General features: G+C 42.3%; 2 protein-coding genes across 2 annotated transcripts; both read right to left on the reverse strand.

The window, feature by feature from the left end:
- Window positions 1-2,526: 2,526 nt before the first annotated feature.
- LOC124281782 (glycosyl hydrolase YngK-like) lies at window positions 2,527-6,001 on the reverse strand. Its single transcript, XM_046717759.1, has 3 exons — window positions 5,920-6,001; window positions 4,445-4,626; window positions 2,527-3,817 (listed from the first exon to the last, which is right to left on the reverse strand). Exons 1-3 carry the CDS (start codon window positions 5,984-5,986, stop codon window positions 2,576-2,578), a joined length of 1,491 nt encoding a protein of 496 aa, XP_046573715.1. The 5' UTR covers window positions 5,987-6,001; the 3' UTR covers window positions 2,527-2,575.
- Window positions 6,002-8,119: 2,118 nt separating this feature from the next.
- On the reverse strand, window positions 8,120-13,472 carry LOC124281784 (glycosyl hydrolase YngK-like). The gene is made up of 3 exons (XM_046717761.1): window positions 12,755-13,472; window positions 10,705-10,886; window positions 8,120-10,041 (listed from the first exon to the last, which is right to left on the reverse strand). The coding sequence occupies exons 1-3, from the start codon at window positions 12,819-12,821 to the stop codon at window positions 8,800-8,802; spliced, it is 1,491 nt and encodes a 496-aa protein (XP_046573717.1). The 5' UTR covers window positions 12,822-13,472; the 3' UTR covers window positions 8,120-8,799.
- Between the last annotated feature and the right edge of the window lie 724 nt (window positions 13,473-14,196).

A 14,196-nucleotide genomic window follows, 5' to 3' on the forward strand; every position in this document is an offset into this window, starting at 1 on the left:
TTAGTGGTGGTTTTTCACCAATGTGAAAAATGCCTGATTGTTTCTTGTTAAACGCAATTGTCCAGCTATATGTCTGTAAATAATCGTGTTGGAACCAGACAATCCAGTGATCAACATCATGAGCATTGATCTACGCAGTTGGGATACGATGACATGTGTCAACGAAATCAGCGAGCTTGGTCACCCGATCCCGTTAGTCGCCTCTTACAACAAGCATTCTGACCGGGATCTTAGCGGGGCAAAAGAAAATATGCATCTGGTTTTGTTCGTGGCTGAAAACAATTCAAACAAGAAAAAATATCACTGGTGATGTATTAAAACTAAAATCTAAAAACCCCGTAAAACTATACTCACTCACTCTTTTGCCATGTTTGTAAACAGTACACGGTGAGCGTCAATTTGTTAAATGACTGCGCGAGTGAGTTGACTTTACGCTATTTTTATTCTTGTATGTAAACTTTTCTATCCTCATTCTGTTCGTCAGAAGAGTTCGTCCCATACATATGCATATCCGCCATGTTGCGTTATTGATGCTGCTCGCCCAGCCATTTATCGCAGGTCTAATATTATGTTACTACGTTCAACTTCCTTGTTTGAAACGTGAGCTTAGTTATAAAATAAGCGCAAGTACAAACACATGACAGGAAATGACGTATTAATATGACACTCTATGTCAGAAGACAGGAGGAATTTGTTGGTGTCTCTGACTTTATCGATGGAAAAGTAGACAGGGTAACAACTTCTCATCTCTCAGTTTATGTCGTTTGTTGTTAAGCGACCCACTCAGCAATATTCCAACTAAATGGCGACGGTCTTTAAACAATGGAGTCATGAATGCCGATTTACGCAATTGGGATACGAGCTGAGTTGATATTTCACTCCAAAGCGAGAAAAACAATACAACGCACAGTAAGCTACAGTTTTCCAAGACGTTATTGAGAAAATCTTTGTTTCCTAATGCTGATAATAGAACTTTAAAATAAGTGTTACATTATGTAGTACTCAGTATGGGAGGCAACTCTTGTAGGCTTAAGAACGAACCTTACTCCAGTAGGAGTTATCTCCCCTTGTGTAACAGACGGCTTCAGGAGTTGGGACTGAGCACAAGACAGGGGCAGGGAGGCCAAGGAAGTTCAGTACTACGGATCGCCGTTGACTTGGTCAGATTGTGAGTAGGGGAAAATCAAAAAGCGTTGAGAGTGTCAGAAATGAGATGATTAATAGAGGAAGTCCTCAGGTATGTAATGAAACCCTTAGACAAGAATTACAGAGACTTAACTGGGTGAAAACGTGCGGAATTCCCTAAATGTTGATGAAAGATGCATAAAAAGAAAGACGTTTAAACTGGTGTAGGCAACTGATGAAAGTTCTGTGTGGCTTTTTCCGAACTGTGTGAACATTTGGACAAAAGATACCTTGAAAGCTATCTACCAATGCCCAAAATATAGCCCGACATTGTGGTGGGATATCATCACATGGAGTGGCGAAGTTGTGTATTTTCACTGGAAATTTGATGAAGGGACGATATGTTGACATCTTAAATGATCGATCATTTAAGATGATCACCTCCTTCCACGGCCCCAACACTGTATGAAGATAAATGGATTTTCCAGCATGATAAGGACCCAAAACACACTGCGGGCTACACAAAACAGCTGTTGTCGGACAAAAAATGTAGACTGGCCCAGCTACAGCCCAGATCTTAACCCTATTGAGAATGTGTGGGGACTAATGAAGGACAGAATAAACTGTCTTAGAAATATTGAGGATATGAAGAAAGAAGTGGTAGAATATCGGGATACCCTGTCACACGATTTCCTACAAACTTTGATCGGTGGTGTACCTGGGCGTATTCAGGCGTGAATTACAGAGCAAGGAGGTCTCACAAAGTACTGAAAAGACACTTAGACTGTAAGAGAATCATATCTCAACATATTCATTTAAGTAAAACTTCTACAGCTTATATGCATGTATTAGATATTTGCCGACACAACTTTCTCAATAATTTCTGGGAATACTATATATTGTACTAAAGTAGCTGTCAATGTGTCGCCGAAGATAGTAAACAAACAAACAAACAACCATATTAACAAAATAAAACAAAAAACACCCCAAACATATAAGAATGAAAACAACCAAAAAAGCAAATAAACAAGCGGAGAAATATAATGGGTACATTGTGACTCGGGTACATTCCACCAGGCTAAGCCGTCGCTGTAGATACATGTAGTTGCATTCCTTCACCGTTCCAGGATCCACATATGGTACGTTCGGTCTTTCCTCAGTCAATCATCCGCATGCTCTTGATAGACGTAAATTGAACGCGTGTTCATGAATTATACCATCGACTCTGCTTTTAGGGCGTGGGCAGGGTTTTGTCGATTTTATTTATATCTATTCTTGATTACAAAAAATTACCTACATTATCTTATAGCCCCTATTTACCCAAAAGTAACTGATAGTGCTATGCCAGGTTTTGCATATTGTCATCATTGTAATGATTATAACCCAGATCATGATCACTATCAATTTCCGTTATCAATCACATTATCAAAACATGTTGTGTCCAACATTTTCAGCCAATGATACTAGCTCCCCCTTGCACTTCCTTGACCACCGCGTCACTTTCATTGGACAGTCTGTCCACGGCTGTTATGGCGTAGCGGCCACTGGGCACTGACCAACTGGTTGTGTCATTGTTCAGGAGTTTCTTCAACTCCCACGCGTCCGCCTCATACTTGTAAACAGCCCAGCTCCTCGTCACACCGGAACCGTCCTTGTTCCACGTCAAGGTGCTGCCTGAAACCCTGACACCAGAGGGAGGTGGAGGTGGAGTGGCACCAAGCCATGGCATAGGCGGTGCAAGAGCTGGAACAGTGTAGAGGTCTTTCTGAAACATGGTGGATAATCCCTTGCTGTTGTCCCGGAAGTACTTAGCACTGAAGAACACATCACCAAGACTCAGCTTGTCACGTCGCTTCCTTGCTTCCTCAACCTGGCGTGTAATTTCGTCAAGTGGCCAGTTTTGCTCTACCACATTGCCTGCATAGCTCCCTGCATAGAAGTGGCGATGTTTGGAGTTTTGCTGCAGCCACCAGTCCATCAGGTGCGTGAAACTCTGTTTCACCGGATCAATCCGCCAGTACAGTTGCGGAGTAAAGTAGTCCACCCAGCCCTCGTCAAACCACTTCCTACTGTCAGCGTACTGCTCATAGTAGGACGACAGCCCAACTATGCCTTTAGGAATTCCTGATTTCCATATTCCGAATGGACTAAGACCAAATTTCACATGCTTCTTGGTCGCCTTGGTTCCATTATACAGACGCTGGATAAGCGAGTTGACGTTATCCCGTCTCCAATCATCCCGTCCAAGATGGCCGCCTCCTTTTCGATAAGCGTTGTAAGTAACGTTATCGGGAAAACTTTGTCCTGAAACAGGGTATGGGTAGAAGTAGTCATCCATGTGGACGCCGTCAATGTTGTAACGCTTTACCACATCCATGATGACGTTGTAACACTGATCCTGAACTGCCTTGGCCCCTGGGTCCATCCATAGATCGTTCCCATAAGCATGAGCGTACTGTGGATATTTGACAGCAATGTGGTTAGGGGCAAGTCCAGCCTTAGAGGTACTCCCAGACCGAGCTCGATACGGGTTGTACCAGGTGTGCACCTCCATGCTGCGTCTGTGAGCCTCCTCCAGTACAAAGGCCAGGGGGTCGTAATAAGGAGAAGGAGCCCTTCCTTGGGAACCTGTCAAATACTCGCTCCACGGCTCCAGGGTAGAGTTGTACATGGCATCACCAACTGAGCGGACCTGCAAAGATTAAGTAAATGGGTTAAGGGTGAGTGAGTATGGTTGTATGCCGCTTTCAGAAAATGTATATTCAAGCAGAAACACCGGTACCAGCAATCGGCTTCCCACATATGTGTGACGAGCGAACGACCCAGCGGCTCCTTCATAAACTGTATAAGCAAACTATATTTGATAGGCGATGAAGTTGATGAAAACAAGGCTATGGTCGAGACGTATTTGAGTGTGCACTTGGTGTAACATTTCTTACATCTTAAATGTTCGGTAAAATCACTTAATGATCGCTTACTGTTTGAGAAAAACATACTGAAAGTTCATGGCCACGCATATCAACACCAAGGGCCCCGAGTGCTGATAAAACATGGACCGAATTTGTTATTTGAACAAATGCTCAGCGGATCCTGGTACGGCTCATAGAGGCAACTCATGCATAGACAGTGTCAGTTACAGTGCCTCACATCGCTAGGCCATCCTTGTCCGTGAAATAGAAATGGATACTTATACTTGAAAGAACTTTATTTTTTGTCAAAGTCTTACATTTTTCTGACTGATTAAATTGAACAATGTCATTTGTGCAATGTAATTGCTAAAAAGATGAGCTTCTAAAGATTCTGATGGAGTTTTGCTTACCTGGAACACGATGGCATTGAAGTTCAGCTTCTGCAGCTTGTCCAGGAGGAGGACCAGCTCCGCCTTCTGTTGGGAGGTGGAGTGATAGCGGGACAGCGGCCAGTCAATGTCCGCCACTGTGGCTACCCACACAGCTCGGAACTCTCTCACTGGCCAGACATCGCCGCTAGATTTGACGGTCTCTGTCCAATCAAACATTCAATATTATGTAATCATCCAGTATGGCGCACAAAACATACGAAGACATACACTGAGATTTCGCTAAAATTGTTCCATGCTTCATACATGGGGTGGTGTGTGGTCCTGTGCATAGCGATCAGGTCACAAATCAGTTAAAGATAAGCAACGTTGGGCGCGGAGAGTCCTTGGATGGGTGACCGTATTTGGCAGCTTGACTCCTGAGTGTTTCTAGGACTTCAGTCCTGCCCCACAACAAAGCACATGAGATACATGTGGTCTCACCTTAGGCAGGTGAGTTTGTTCAAAATTGCCTCTATTCACCCAGCAGATAATGGGTACCTGTTGGGATAAGTCATGTGACTATAACCTTTTTAGCGCCTAACATGCAGCTTGGGTTATCCGGGTTAATAATGTGTTAGCCCTTTGAGCATGCAAAAGTGTGTGGAAACAGGCGCTTTATAAAAAGGCCATTGCTATGCAGCCCATTGTTCCGCGTATTGAATGTTATGGGTGGTGTTTAACGCAGCACTCAGCAATATTCCAGCTGTATGACTGCTGCTTGTAACTGGACCAGACAATCCAGTGACTGACATCAAATGAAAATGCTGTCGTTTGGGAATCGGGCACATATTTAATTTTGGCAAATGATCAATTTGATAACGAGAAATTTGTTTCGTGATCAATCCGGTCACACGTACACATACACATATGGCATATGATCCTTTCTGTTACACATAATAGCTTTTCATATGATTCATTGGGTTACTAATAGTAGTGACAAATGATCCATTCTGTCAGACACAACTTTTTCATATTATCCGTTCGGTCACTAACAAGAGTATGACACATGATCCATCCGGTAACGCATAGAAAATTTGATAATATTGAGTCGGCCACTAATAATATGTCACAGAAATATGTCATTTGCTCAATTCGGTCACACGAAGAAGTGTGTCATTTGATCAAATCAGAAATTTGTGACTTCATCATTTCGGTCAAATATGTAAATTGCCATGTGATAAATCCGGTCTCACATGGAAGTTTGACATGTGATTAATTCGAACAAACGTGATAGTTCGTCACGTCACATTACACAGAAGTCGGTCAATCGGTGTTCTGTTGGTCACGTGATGACTATGGTGCCAGAGCACACATATGGACGGGTAACACCCGTATTTTCATATTACTACATTTAGTCTACCATGTAATAATAGAGTAACTGTTTTCATGAAATTCAGTGGGTTGTTACTTGTTTTTAATTATACATCAGAAATATACAGATTAAAATGACTTACCCGCTCTCGTGAACTGCGTGCCACAGAGAAGGTATCCGAGGGTAAAAAACTCAAGTAATCCCTTCATTAGGGCTGGGTTAAAACTCCAGACTAGACTGGAGACAACGTAAAAAAAACAACAACGTGTCAAATTAGGTCTCATAAATCCTTGATAAGGGCTTCTTATCTTTTTTGGGTGTGTACATTTCCAGATTCAATCTTCACAGGCACACGATATGTATTCCCCTTGATCTCTGTTGACCGAAGGTTTGTGACGGCAGATTTCAGTAGCTTCAGAGAAATCAGTGAAATCCTGTTGCTTGTTTGAGTGTGAGGGAGGTTGGGTTTTTAGACAACATATGGCAATGGTGTAATTTTTAAAAATATCAAAGATAATACTAAACATGGAGGGCGACATAATAAATATATAGTTTAATATTACATTTAAAGCCGGACATCGGAACCACATATTTCACCATGAAGTTACCCGGATTAATCATTCAAGGGTATACAATGTACCTTGTAGCATCGCACTATGCTATATATATATTTCAGGTTAGACTAGGGGAGGTGGGGGTAGCCCAGTGGCTAGACGTTCACTCGTCACACTGAGGACCAGGGTTAAATTCCGCACATTGGTACAGTGTGCGAAGTCCATTTCCGGTTTCTCCCGCCGTGTTTAGCATTATCTTTAATATTTTTCAAATTTACACCATTGCCACATGTAGTCAATAACATAAGCTTAATCGGTAGAATAATAAATAGAGAATGGGTGATGCTTAAATTCCTTTCCTGGGCTATACATATGCATATCCGACATGAAGCGGTATTGATGCTGCTCGCTCTGCCACTTATCTCAGGTCAAATATTATGTTACTATGTTCAACTTCCTTGTTTGAAATGTGAGCTTAGTCATACAATTTACGAGATTGCTGCAGCAAGTACAAACACATGACAGGAAATGACGTATTAATATGCCACTCATTGTCAGAAGACAGGAGGAATTCGCTAAAGTGGGTTGGTGTCTGTCACTTTATTTATGAAAAGGTGCCGGAAGATACTACACTTCTTCTTCTGAACTTTGGTGGTTTGTTGTTTAAGCGACCCACACAACAATCTTCTAACTAAATGAAGACGGTCTTTAAATAATCAAGTCTGGACCAGACAGCCCAGTGATTGACATCATGAGCATCGATGAACGCAACTTGGAAACGATGACATTTGTCAACCAAACCCGGTCCGGTTAATCGCCTCTTACGAAACACTTGGGTTATCAAATGCTGATGAGAACAAAAGTACTGGTGACGTATGGTCACACGTGCGTGTGTTGCTGTTATTTATGTTTTGAACCTCTAACAACACAATCTGCTCAGGTTATCAATTCAAGGTTATGTTTTCAGTGAATGTTATTGTGATGGGAGCAGGTATAATTGCCTGATATATTTACATTCACTGAACAATAAAGATCAAATACCGACATTATCTGTTAGTAATCGTGCTATGAATCTTCCTTGGATGGAAAGAAAATAAACGTTTCCTGAACGATATGTACAAAATGTCTGATAACTTTTATAACAATGTTTCTGAGGCATCTAGTCTGATTATATGATTCTTTAGAACATTGGTATAACCAATGGAAGTTGGTTCATTGTCCTGAGGTCCCATGTCCGATTCCTGCCATGGATAGGGCCGGTGGGGTAGCCCAGTGATTAGGGCGTTCACTCGTCACGATAGAGACCCGGGTTCGATTCCCCACATGGGTACAATGTGTGAAGCCCATTTCTGGTGTCCCCGGCGTGATATTGCTGGAATATTGCTAAAAGGGGCGTAAAGCTAAACTCACTCACCCATCCATGCCATGGATACACCGCATCGTGCAGGTTTAATTAACATCCCTGGATATATAAAACTGATGTTTTGTGTCTCCAATTGTAAAATGACTGGAAAGCGGCATTAAACTTGACTCACTCTTCCACTAACTAATATAATTAATTACACCGTTATCTGCCTGATAACTGTAAACTTTAAAGATGTAAATTGGTAGACATGTTGAAGATATCTCAAACACTAACGCACCAATAACAAGATTTTCTTTCATGTGTATACATACTTCTTTTTTTAATTGACGTTTTATTTTATTTCAGAAATCCCCGTTACAAATAGGAGCTCTTGTCCAGGGTAGCAGGAGCCCCATTGCACAAACAAAACAGAAAGACGACAAAACTTTTTTGAGTTCTTTTGTGTATTTTATTTTAGACATTAAACACGGACACCACAATATTCACAAATATAAAAGTAGAATAGGCAATATCATGATGTAGTTTGTTGACATAAAAAACCCCAACAACTTTGCTGACAACAGATAATATGAAGTTATCATTGCAAAGATGACTTCCGGAATGCGCGTTCAGTGGTGAAAACGTGTTACGTTTTGACTTTCTAAAATCTAAACAATCTTCAACCATAACAATGAATGCCAAAAAGCAAATGGAAATTGGGAAAAGGGGGCAATCAGGGAAGTAAAGAACCCAATATGGAGGCTTTTCTAATCGACGAAGGGCGGATGAGGCGATGGGAGATTCGGCTGTTTATGTCAGTGACGTCTCGAAATTGGCCGCCAAAGTGGATCTTGCCACTCTGCAACTGATGCTTAACAAACAGACTGATGATATTTGCAGCAAGGTCGCAGAAGATACGAAGAGGATCACAGGCCGTGTCGACGGTATTGAACACACCATTACTTACCATGATAGTCACATTCAGGAGCTGAACAGTCACCAGTAACAAGATTGATGTTCGATGCAAATTCCTATTTTCATATTGTAACCCATGACCATGATCACTGTCAATTTCCGTTATCGATCACAGTAACAAAATGTTTATCGGATGTGTTCAACATTTTCAGTCAATGATATTGGCTCCCCCTTGCACTTCCTTGACCACCGCGCCGCTTTCATTGGACAGTCTGTCCACGGCTGTTATGGCGTAGCGGCCACTGGGCACTGACCAACTGGTTGTGTCATTGTTCAGGAGTTTCTTCAACTCCCACGCGTCCGCCTCATACCTGTAGACAGCCCAGCTCCTCGTCACACCGGAACCGTCCTTGTTCCACGTCAAGGTGCTGCCTGAAACCCTGACACCAGAGGGAGGTGGAGGTGGATTGGCGCCAAGCCAGGGCATAGGCGGTGCAAGAGCTGGAACAGTGTAGAGGTCTTTCTGAAACATGGTGGACAATCCCTTGCTGTTGTCCCGGAAGTACTTAGCACTGAAGAACACATCACCAAGACTCAGCTTGTCACGTCGCTTCCTTGCTTCCTCAACTTGACGTTTAATTTCGTCAAGAGGCCAGTTTTGCTCTACCACATTGCCTGCATAGCTCCCTGCATAGAAGTGGCGATGTTTGGAGTTTTGCTGCAGCCACCAGTCCATCAGGTGCGTGAAACTCTGTTTCACCGGATCAATCCGCCAGTACAGTTGCGGAGTAAAGTAGTCCACCCAGCCCTCGTCAAACCACTTCCTACTGTCAGCGTACTGCTCATAGTAGGACGACAGCCCAACTATGCCTTTAGGAATTCCTGATTTCCATATTCCGAATGGACTAAGGCCAAATTTCACATGCTTCTTAGTTGCCTTGGTTCCATTATACAGACGCTGGATAAGCGAGTTGACGTTGTCCCGTCTCCAATCATCCCGTCCAAGATGGCCGCCTCCTTTTCGATAAGCGTTGTAAGTAGCGTTATCGGGAAAACTTTGTCCTGAAACGGGGTATGGGTAGAAGTAGTCATCCATGTGGACGCCGTCAATGTCGTAACGCTTTACCACATCCATGATGACGTTGTAACACTGATCCTGAACGACCTTGGCCCCTGGGTCCATCCACAGACTATTCCCATAAGCATAAGCGTACCGTGGGTATTTGACAGCCATGTGGTTGGGGGCAAGTCCAGCCTTAGAGGTACTCCCAGACCGAGCTAGATACGGGTTATACCAGGAGTGGACCTCCATGTTGCGTCTGTGTGCCTCCTCCAGTAGAAAGGCCAGGGGGTCGTAATAAGGAGAAGGAGCCCTTCCTTGGGAGCCTGTCAAATACTCGCTCCACGGCTCCAGGGTGGAGTTGTACATGGCATCACCAGCTGAGCGGACCTGCAAAGATTCAGTAAATGGGTTCAGACCAACATAACGTTTTCTTGGAAACTTCATATAGTGTTGGTGAGTGAGTGAGGTTGTATGCAGCTTTAGCAATATTTCAGCAGGGCTTCCCATATTGTAGATATGTGGGAAATCGAACCCGGTGTGACAAGCGAACGCTTTAACCATTCAGCAACCCCTCGGCTACTTTATGTAATGAATTTGATAAAAACGAGGTTATGGTCGAGACGTATTTGAGAGTACATTTGGTGTAACATTTCTTACATCTTAAATGTTCGGTTAAATCTCTTCATGATCTCTTACTGTTTGAGAAAAACAAACTGAAAGTTTTTAGGTCACTTCTGTCAATATCAAGAACAGCGAGTGTTGATAAAGCATGGGCCCAATCTGTGATTCGAACAAATGCTCAGCTGATCCTGGTACGGCTCATGCAGGCAACTCTGCATAGACAGTGTCAGTTACAGCGCCTCACATCGCTAGGCCATCCTTGTCCGCGAAATAAACTTAAAAGAAGTTTATTTTTTTGTCAAAGTCTATATCAATCTGACTGATTAAATTGAACAATGTAATTTGTGCAATTACAACAAAGATAAATATATTGTAATGTAATTACTAAAAAGATGAGCTTCCAACGATTCTGATGGAGTTTTGCTTTACCTGGAACACGATGGCGTTGAAGTTCAGCTTCTGAAGCTTGTCCAGGAGGAGGACCAGCTCCGCCTTCTGTTGGGAGGAGGAGTGATAGCGGGACAGTGGCCAGTCCATGTCCTTCACTGTGGCCACCCACACTGCTCGGAACTCTCTCACTGGCCAGACATCGCCGCTACATTTGACGGTCTCTGTAATAATACAATCAATATTATGTAATCATCCAGAATGGCGCTCAAAACATACACTGAGATTTCGTCAAATTTGTTCCATGCTTCACGCAGCCCACTGTTCCGCGTATTCGATGTTATGTTTGTTGCTTAACACCGTACTCAGCAATATTCCAGCTGTATGACTGCGGCCTGTAATTAATCGAGTCTGGACCAGACAATTCAGTGACTGACATCAATACATACGGAATAAGGATACGATGACATGCATCAATCAAGCCAGCGAGCCTGACCACCAGATCACGTCATTCGAATCTTTCAACAAGCATGGCTTGCTGTAGAGCAATATTAACCCGGATCTTCAGTGGTAATTCGACATTATTTCAGCATTAAGCACCAAACATTCAACATTATGCACCAAAATACACCAAGGCGTCTATATTAAGTTAAAAAGTGAGGCCAACCTTAATACACGTACAGATGACACAGGTGGGAATATGACCTTCTTGTCAGCAGCGTGACATCGGGTAACTTCGTTCATGGGGTTGTCATATCAACAGGACTACCCGTGGTCATGTTTATTCATTTATCGATTCAGATCGATAAGGAAAATGTTGTCGTTATCGAACCGGGAACATATTTAATTTTGGCAAATGGTCAATTTGTTGACGAGAAGAAGTTTGTTTCGTGATCAATCTGGTCACATAGAAATATGATATATGTTACACTAAACTTTTTTGAACCATTGGGTCACAAATAGTAGTATGGCATATGATCCATCCGGTCACTAATAGCAGTATGACATATGATCCATCCGGTCACTTATAGTAATATGACAAATGATCCATCTGGTCACTAATAGTAGTATGACGTATCATCCATCCGGTCAATAAAGAAGAATGACATATGATCCATCCAGTCACTAATAGTAGTACGACATATGATCCATCCGGTCACTTAAAGTAGTATGATGTGTGATCCATCCGGTCACTAATAGTCGTATGACATATGATCCATCCGGTCACTTATAGTAAAAAGGCAAATAATCCATCTGGTCACTAATAGTAGTATGACATATGATCCATCCGGTCACTAATAGTGGTATGACATATGATCCATCCGGTCACTTATAGTAATATGACAAATAATCCATCTGGTCACTAATAGTAGTATGACATATGATCCATCCGGTCACTTATAGTAGTATGACATATGATCCATCCGGTCACTTATAGTAATATGACAAATGATCCATCCGGTCACTAATCTTTTTTTGAACCAGAAGTATGACATATGATCCATCCGGTCACTTATAGTAGTATGACGTATGATCCATCGGTCACTAATAGCAGTATGACATATGACCCTTTCTGTCACACATAGTAGCTTCTCATATAATTCATTCGGTCACTAATAGTATGACATATGATCCATCCTGTAACGCGTATAAGATTTGATAAGATCGGGTCGGTCACTAAAAGTATGTCACAGAAATATGCCATTTCATCAATTCGGTCACACACCGAAGTACGTCATTTGATCATTCGGTCACATACATAAGTAGGTCATATGATCAAATTCGAAATTTGTGATTTCATCATTTCGGTCAGATTTAGAAATTGCCATGCGATAAATTCCGTCTCACTTTGACATGTTTGACATGTGATTAATTCGAACAAACGTGAACGTTCGTCACGTGACATTACACAGAGGTTGGTCACGTGATGAATATGATCTACGAACACACATATGGATTGGTACACCCGTACTTTCATACCACTACATTTAATCTGCCACTCAACGATAGATTTACTGTATACATAAAAATCATATCGGTGTTGCTGTTTTGTTTAATATACATCAGAAATATACAGACTGACATGACTTACCCGCCCTCGTGAACTGCGTGCCACTGAGAAGATATCCGAGGGTAACAAACTCAAGTAATCCCTTCATTGGTCCTGGGATAAAACTCCACACTAGACTGGGGACAACGTAAAAAAAAAATTTCAATTAAGTCTCAGACAGCCTACACATCGGCTTGCATCAGCTGATAAGGGCTCCTTATCTTTCGTGGCTGTGTAGATTCATTGACACACGTCTACATCTACCTTCCTGGGAACTGAACAACTCCCTCGACGTCTTCCGTTGTCAATTTTGTTTCTTCGTTGTTTAGCACAATATTCTAGGAAGATGGCGGCGCCCTGCAAACAATCTGGACCAGACTATCCAGTGATTGACATCATAAGCATGGTGGGATACGATCACGCGCGTCAACCAAGTCGGCCACCTGATCCTGTTTGTCGCCCCGTACGACAAGCTTGGGTAGCTGAAGATCAATTCTAACCCGGAACTTCACAGTATCATGAGACTGAAATGGTGTGGTCACTTCCGACGTGAAGCTATTACTGCGAACGACTTCAGGTATCTACAATAGAGGTCCACACACACTCACGTTACACATCGTTGGACTTTCGTTATGAAGGGACAGCTAAGGCAACACTTTCGTGTCAAGAGTTATTCCTACATCCTCGAGCTAATACTAATGTCGACAACTAAAACACTTCCGGCTTTGTCGTAAACATAATCAGAGACCGTGTGCAAATGTTCGCTTTGTCGACGGTTACAATGTTCAAGGGAGGTAATTCCCCACAGCTACCCGTCTCTCGTTTAATATTACAAACATTTTTTTATGAATATGTCGGTTAGCGTGTTTCAAATACTGTCAATGACACTGTGTCTACCTTGTCATCATCATTATACCAGCATTACTAGGCACAATATCGTCATATGAATGTTCGCGTTGCGTATCGTATAGGTTACATGTGGCGGGCGACATGTATGTATGTAACCAAACGGTAATTCATTTGGACAGTAACGGCAGTATATCACACCACACTTCTCTAAAAATAAATAATGCATTTCTCTCAATAATACTAACTATCAGCACTTAGGGAAGCTACCCTTTACTTCATTAAAAAAATACGTATTTAGATTACAATATTAAATTAAAACGTTCGAATGAATGTATGCAACGTTGTATTAAATCGCCCTCGACCTGCAGAACATTATTTCAAGCGAGTCTCGTGGAGCGCTCTTTACGGATATCGTACCCACAACACCGCGTGCGACAGTTTTCGATGTATGGGGCAATTTTTACCTTATATATATGGCCAGTGTTCTATGTTTGGAAGCTGTCCGCCTCGAAGTTTCAATTATCGATTTCAGGCAAGTCGTAAGGGATAATAAGTCTTTTATGAATCAATAAGAAGCTAAAGTGGGGGCATATGCCCCAATATATATAATATAGGCCAACATATTGTCGAAAATG

This window comes from Haliotis rubra, unplaced genomic scaffold (genome assembly GCF_003918875.1).
Source record: "Haliotis rubra isolate DU_JTF1 unplaced genomic scaffold, ASM391887v1 Scf29, whole genome shotgun sequence".
In the NCBI taxonomy this organism is placed as follows: Eukaryota; Metazoa; Mollusca; class Gastropoda; order Lepetellida; family Haliotidae; genus Haliotis; species Haliotis rubra.